At 34.6% G+C, this 7,586-nt stretch overlaps 1 protein-coding gene across 2 annotated transcripts in view; it reads right to left on the bottom strand.

The window, feature by feature from the left end:
- Window positions 1-5,408: 5,408 nt before the first annotated feature.
- LOC107737848 (membrane-associated guanylate kinase, WW and PDZ domain-containing protein 2-like) overlaps window positions 5,409-7,586 on the bottom strand; it is a 71,466-nt gene continuing 69,288 nt past the window's right edge. The window contains exon 2 of one of the 2 annotated variants that reach the window (XM_016549475.1): window positions 5,409-5,533. In XM_016549475.1, coding sequence (XP_016404961.1) covers window positions 5,409-5,533 — 125 coding nt within the window. The remainder of the gene's footprint in view (window positions 5,534-7,586) is intronic. The other variant, XR_001639830.1, reaches the window with a different exon arrangement.

Below are 7,586 nucleotides of genomic sequence, written 5' to 3'. Positions count from 1 at the left end.
ATCGATTGACAGCTCTTATATATACAGTATATATATATATATATATATATATATATATATGAAGAGTAACTGGATGTAACGTTCAATAGTTTGGGATCAGTATGAATGATTGATTGATTGATTTTTGAAAGAAATGAAAACTTTTATTTAACAAGGATGCATTAAATTGAACAAAAGTGACAGTAAAGACATTTATAATGTGACAAAATTGTACATAATTTACATAAATGCTGTTCTTTTCAACTTTATATTTAATATTTAATATTATAATAAGAAATGTTTCTTGAGCACCATATCAACATGAAGGACCATGCAACACTAAAGACTGGAGTAATGATGCTGAAAATTCAGTTTGGTCATAACCGGAATAAATTACATTTTAAACAATTTTAAAATAGAAAAACAGTTATTTTGAATTGTAATAATATTTCACAGTATCACTTTTTTACTGTGTTTTTATTCAAATAAATGCAGCCTTGGTAAACATATAAGGCTTCTTTCAAAAGCAGCTCTCTTTCTTCCGTAGAACACAAAAAGAGAAACTTTGCAGAATGTTTGAGCTTTTCCATATAATGAAAGTGAATGGGGACCAAGGGCTGTCAATGTCCAAAAAAAGTATATATATTTTTTTCTATAAATGTGATTCAAACAACAGGTTGGTGTGAGGAAAATTTGCTTTCGTTTTCTAAAAAACCTTCTTGTTTTAAATGTTTTGTTCACCATTTGCTTTCACTGTATGATAGAAAGCAGTTTGGACATGCTGCTAGTTATAGTTATCTGCTGAATACTTGCTTTTGTGTTCCAAGAAAATAAAAGCATATTCAAAAATCAAATTTAATCAGTATTTTTGTCATGTTTTCCAGTACAAATATTTAAACATCCTTGAAACAAGATCAATTTACTTGAGAAGCCAAATTGCATAAAATAGTAAGTCTTGTTTTCAGAGAACATATTTTGAATAAATTTTATTTTTCTCACCCCATCGGCATACTGTTTATGTTTGTTTTAAGCATAAACCTCAGTAAGTATAACTAGAGTTGTTTAGATTTATGCATCTAACAAGAATATTGCTAATGATGTAAGAAAAACAAACTTAACTTCTCATCAAATAAATGTTTTAAGGATGTTTAGATATTTGTAGAAGAAAAAAGACAAAAATACTTATTAAATAATGTTTTGCCACGGAAAACCCATATGATTTTTCCAGTGAGGCAGTGTGTGCAACATTAACCAACAGTTGCGCAGCCAAGATGATGTCAGCCGAAAAGCAAAGTCATTTTAGAAGAGGAGCAAGTTATTAATTTTTGATGAACTGTGCACGATAAGACCAGGAATGTGTATTAAAGTTACTAGGGTCAATTTTGATTTTATGTTGACTTGAAAGAATCAGATCCTCCATATCCATGACAAATATAATTAAATCCAATTCAAACAGAGCATCTAGGGAATTAATTCATCGTAATAATTTTCCCTTTAATAACGCAATGATTAATCTCTCCAAGAATGTGACTGCAAAGCCTTGGAAGATATATAATGTAGTTGAATCTTATATCCATTTTTGATAACTGGTATGATGAAACCGCTCCTTCAGACATCAAAGATTCAATTCAGGAGTTCTGAAAATGAGATTTCAGGCTTGTGTGGTCCAGCAGGTATATGGTTTTGCTCTAAAAATGTGTCAGACAGTTCGCGGTGGCAGGTGCTTTGGAAAAAGCCTGATCCACATTTCTGTGTTCTAAAATGAAAATGAGACCTGCTTCAGTCTTGTTATGAGACTTCAAATGTTCCCTCAAACATTCTGGATTTACAGACTACACAGCGAGAGCCTGTCGCTGACAAAACCACCCTTAAAAATAATTCACCAATATTTCCCAAAATGAAAAGTCTATCATCATTTGTATCATTTTTTTTTGTCCTTTTTGGAACTTGACGGTTCCTGATCAATATATGCTCTCATTCTATGGAAAAGAGCAGCGTGAACATTATTCAAAACATCTGCTTTTGTTTTCTCCAAAAGAATTTAGGGTTTGGAACAACATGAGGGAGAGTAAATATCAACATTTTTATTTTTAGATTAATTTTAGATGGTGAGGAGTGAATAGAGATGGAAACAGAAGAATGGTCAGCATGGACATTTTTTTTAGAAAGGACGGTATCTCTGGGTCTCTTCTTAGATATTAGAGGACACTGCGTCCTCCATTTATAATAGTGTCTCACGTCTAATTTCTGGAGAGGTTCAATGTCAGCACTAACAACTTCTAATGTCACCCTGTCTCTCCCCTGTGTGTGTGTGGCAGGCGTAACCTGTCATGGCACCCTAAGCTGTAATAGATCTGCTGCATAATTCATGAGACAGTTCTGTGATTATGAGCATTACTGTCCTTACTCAGCAAGCAGCCAGTCATGTGACTGATAATGTGACGGCAACGGGGACACATCCTCACCTTCCTCTGGAGTGACTGTCTTTCTTTTTTTTTTTCCTCTCATACACAAACTCAATTCCGCAATAATAATATTCTGTGAAATGTAAACTCCAAAATATAGTGAGCTTCCTGGCTGTGTACTGCTAACATTGGCAGCTGCATTTAAAGGCAAGATCCAAACCAAAATTGATAACTTGATCTCATGAGAAAATGTAGGTGTGCAATTTCTTATAATGTACCTTATAAGTGACTGATTTGGAACAATCTACATATAACAACTCCTCACGGCACAAATTATAGTGAGAATCAAAAGAGATGCAGTACATTCTAAAATAGTTTGACAATAGCATGTTGCTAAGTTGCTAAATAGTAAAAAAATCTGTCAATATTTGGGCATTTTAAGAAAATTAGAATATGCCAGTCAAAATAGCACTAATCTGGTGAATCAAACACCTCACCTCACAGTTAAATCCAGTGTAACATTAGCATATTGCTAAGCTAACAAATGAGAAACTTATATGTAGTACCACAACAAAAACCGGTGCAATATTTGGGCATTTTGAGATTTTGTGCCACACAGAATAGAGCTCCTCATGTTTAAACAACTGATTCCAACAGAGTGTAATTTTAGCATGGTGCTAATCTAAGATAACAGATCAAACAATCTAAATTTGGGCATTTGTGATTATTAGTGTGTAGCAGACAAAACAGAGCTTCTCAGGTTTATCAAACAATTGATTCCATTAGCATGGTGCTAATCTAAGACCTAAACTTTAATCCAATAGAATGTGACTTTAGCATGTTGCTAAGCTAGCAACATGAGAATCAAATAGTAACACTATAAATAACTGGTTGATATTAGGGCATTTTTATATAATTGGTACGAGCAACACAAAATAGCGCTTCCTCACACTTATCAAACAATTGATTCCATTAGCACTGTGCTAAGAAAATAACCTGACAATATAAGAGTAAACAGATGAATTATTGGTCTGTATTTGGGCATTTTGTAATTACTAGAATGTGGAAGACAAAATAGCAATCTTCGTATGAATCAAACAAGAAGCGTACTACTAATTTTAATAAAGTGTGCTATTAGCATATCGCTGTGCTAACCACATGACAATCATTAACACCCAATGGTCTGATAACTATACCTTAAAAATCAATTTCTCTTTCCATTTTTTGTGAATTTAAATGAAATAATCAAAAACTAAGATAAAATGTTTGATATAAACATCCCTTACAAAAATTAACCATGGTTTTACTACAAATGAACCCCCCCCCCAAAAAAAACAAAACAAAAAAACATGGTTACTATAGTTAAACCATGGTAACCTAGCTCACTAGATTTTGGAACAGAGCAGTCCCATTACATATGAATAAAACTAAATTTGTATGCATGGGTTTTCAAACTATCCAATCTTTCTTCCTCTCTACATCAATTTCACTCTTCTTATTTCAAGCTATCAGTTTCCTTGTTTCTTTTTCCTCTTGCAAGTGTTCAATGAATCTGACATTTGAGGCGTTTTATCTAGGGTCCTCACACCTCATTCTCTTTTTTGTATCGTAATCTCTGTCAGTCCAGCCCTCTCTTTCTCATCTGTATTCTCCAAACCTCTCTCTTTCTCTTGGGTACGGATCTCACGTGTCGCTCTCTGGTCTAATGGAATCACAGCTCAGTCTCTCAGCTGGACAGTAATCACTCTCTCTCTCTCTTTCTCTCACTCGCTCGCTCTCACACATAACACAAGGGCTTCACTTGAGCAAAAGTCCTTTCAAGCGTCGGTGCAGTCCAAAGACAGAGCATACCGTGTATAATATCTTCAAATGTTTCAAAACACCTCTTTGGTTCTGGACTACAACTCTAAGTATACAGATACAGACATCACTTCATAATGACTAGCGAATATAAAGACTAGCAAAGTGTTTTTCTTTTTGAGGGAATTTTCAACCACAAACTAGACTTTTTGTTTGATAAACTTCCATGTGTTTTGATGCGTTCTAAGGTTTAGAAAAAACCTTTTTTAAGGTTTTTTTAAAAAAAAAGGCCAAAAAAGGCTAAATGTCAATGCAAAAATAAATGGTAACACTTTACTTTAAGGACCTATTCTCGCTATTCTCGGCCAAATATTGTTCTATCCTAACAAACCATACATCAATGGAAGCCATATTTATTCAGTTTTCAGATGCTGTATAATTCCCAATTTCAAAAAATTGACTGGTTTTGTGGTCCAGGGTCACACACACACATATATATATATATATATATATATACAGTATCTATATACTATCTATATATGAAATAATACAATAAAATAAATAATTTCAGATTGAGCATTTGTTAATTAATTGCATCAAAATAGACATAAATCATAAAACACAAAACTGTTTTATATGGGTAGAAGAACACAACAAGGTAAAAATACCTCTAGAAATAAACTCCAAGGGGCGAAATTGTCCTTTAAATGGAAAATTTCCACCACTGAATGTGAATTTTCACATGCAAAATCCAATCATTTTAATAGGAATCCACATGATCAGGAATTTTGCATAAGGTTGAATTATTTCCCACATAGTTTTCGCAACTGCTTCAAGTTGGCCTCTTCAAAATCTGCAGCGTTGACCAACATAAAGTTGTTTGATTTAAAAGTGAGCAGTGCATCATACATTGTTACGCTATTGATGATGAACCTTTTTTGCACTGCAAAATTAGCAGAAACTTCCGTAAGGTGACCGCACCTTAACACTGCTAGAAAGCAAACAGCCTTGCAACCAACACCATACCAATGCTTTCTCAACCACCCTAGCATAGTTGCAGGGTTTGAAACAATTTCATATGCATAAAATCAAGTGTTACTGCCCTGTTCCAGTGATCGAACAGCATCAGCCAGGACTTAATCAATAAAAAGTCAGTGGCCTGGCCTAGTGGACCAAGTCAGTGAGGGCAGCAGTGTCAAAGGTTAAGGAAATCAGGGTAAAGAGTTACTCACAAGGTACTGTACGAAGATAGAGGTTGTCCCGAATTATTTGTTGCAGCTCATGGTCCAAAGAGCCCTTCTGGAAACGCAGGTTGAGATATTGCCTGAGATCTTTATCCACAACACCTCCTGTAACACACATACAGACGGTTAGATGACCCTCCACCGCGATACAATCTCATCTGATAACAGGCTGCTTGGCGTTTACTTCACATTCACAATAAACTCTGTGAAGAAACGCCTTTGTGTGCAGTTTTTCAGTGGTAATAAAGGACTCCGTTATGTGAATGTGTGTGGAGCCATTCTATTTTCTGAGGAAAAGGCCTGACAATACTGCAGCAAACCATGATTTAGTCACTCGATACAAAAACCTGACCTCAAAGCGATTGCCTGAAGAGCTGCGAGAATATGTCTGTGATAGTTACCACTTTGTTCTGTGGTCAAAAAGCTTTTTCAAGCTCCTAAGAGGGTCCTTCCTTCCTGTTTAGCTTGTTTCTCATCGATATAAGCACACAACGCTGCTCATACACACACACCATCATATTTTTCCTAGTACATAGAAATGATTTCTGAACACATAAGAGTGCAGGGATCCCCATAGGGCGTCCCAGTGACAAATACATACACACACACACACACACACACACATGTTGTCATTATTACATCCCGTGATGAAATGGGGAGGGGGTTCTCTTCAGAAAATGTGCTTCATCAGCAGACAGATGGATAGAGAGTGAGAATGAGAGAGGGGGTAAAGCGAAAAACAGAAAGAGAGAGAGAGACATGAGAGTATATGGAAAAAGCAAATGAAATATATAGACATAAGGAAAATAAAGTTTAATATCCTCCACCGACACACATCAACTGCATTTCTCAAAATTAGAAAATCATTAAAATAATAATATATAATAAATAAGTATTATTAACTTTATTAAGTTGGTTTCATAGCAAAGCTTAAATCCTTAAAGGGCCAGTTCACATAAATATTTGAAAGGTGCATTCGAAACGGTTACAAGACTAGTGAGAACATCCAGCATTTCTCCAAATTAAATTGTAAAAAATTCTACCTCTTTCCAACAAACATTTTTTTTAAATAATTAGTAAATTTCACATTCAAGCTTACATCATTAAACAGCTAGGTCACCCAAAAATGAACATTTGAGCTTGCATATACTAGTCAAAACATACACCACTTCTCCAAATTTCTAAATCCTTCCAACAAACAATATTTTTTAAAAAGCAACAAGAAAAATAAAAAAAGAGTAAGATTTGACAGTGCGTATATTCGGACTTTGTGTGTCACATTCAGTTTCAAGACTAGTGAGAATATACCACATTTTTCCAAATGTTCAAATTCTTCCAAAAAAAAAAAAAAGTAAATTTCAAAGAAAAATGTACAATTCAGAGAATAATGACTTTTTCAGAGAATTTTGGCCTGTTTCTCACACAAAGTGATCCTATTTTCATATTTTTTATGATCATAGATCATTTTGTCATTTTGATCCTTGATATCTTGTCCCCATCCACTTTCATTGACAATCCCAGTTCCCATCCACTTGAAAGGAAACCACGGATATCAAATAAGATTTTCAGGAAATAATAGCTTAAATTTCAGTCTGTTTCTTACACAAAGCTATCATATGGCTTTTATAAGACATACAACTCATACATACTACTTTTATAGTTTTTGTTTTTTTATAACCTTTTTAGAGCACAAAATCTCCAGTCCCCATCCACTTTCATTGTATGGAAAAGGGCAGCATGAACATATCTCAAAATTTCTCCTTTTAAACATTGAATGTTCTTTTTTGGGTGAACTATTCCTTAAACCATAATTTAAACACACGCAGTCTGGCTGAAACACAAGCCATCACCGGCGCAAAGTCATATGTCATCAAAAAGCATAAGCACAGTGCTGAAAAAAAAGACATCATACTAAGTAACTATGCTCGTGTGGGTTTCAGAAACCGTTTTTTAATGCTTCAAACGTGCACTCTAAACACTAAACATATACATCATCCATCGAATCATGAATGGACTCATACACACACCGGTGGATTTTAAAACTCCATGTAGAGCAAGCCCGATGCGTCTAGAATAACCTACTTCAGACATGCCAGTTAACCAGACATGACAATCATGCTATTTACACACACACAATCAGTTAAAGAAATCCTCTGGT

The sequence above is a fragment of the Sinocyclocheilus rhinocerous genome, unplaced genomic scaffold (genome assembly GCF_001515625.1).
Source record: "Sinocyclocheilus rhinocerous isolate Xijiao unplaced genomic scaffold, SAMN03320098_v1.1 scaffold3086, whole genome shotgun sequence".
Lineage (NCBI taxonomy): Eukaryota > Metazoa > Chordata > Actinopteri > Cypriniformes > Cyprinidae > Sinocyclocheilus > Sinocyclocheilus rhinocerous.
The sequence above is the reverse complement of the archived record's forward strand: the minus strand, read 5'-3'. Positions and strand labels throughout refer to the sequence as shown.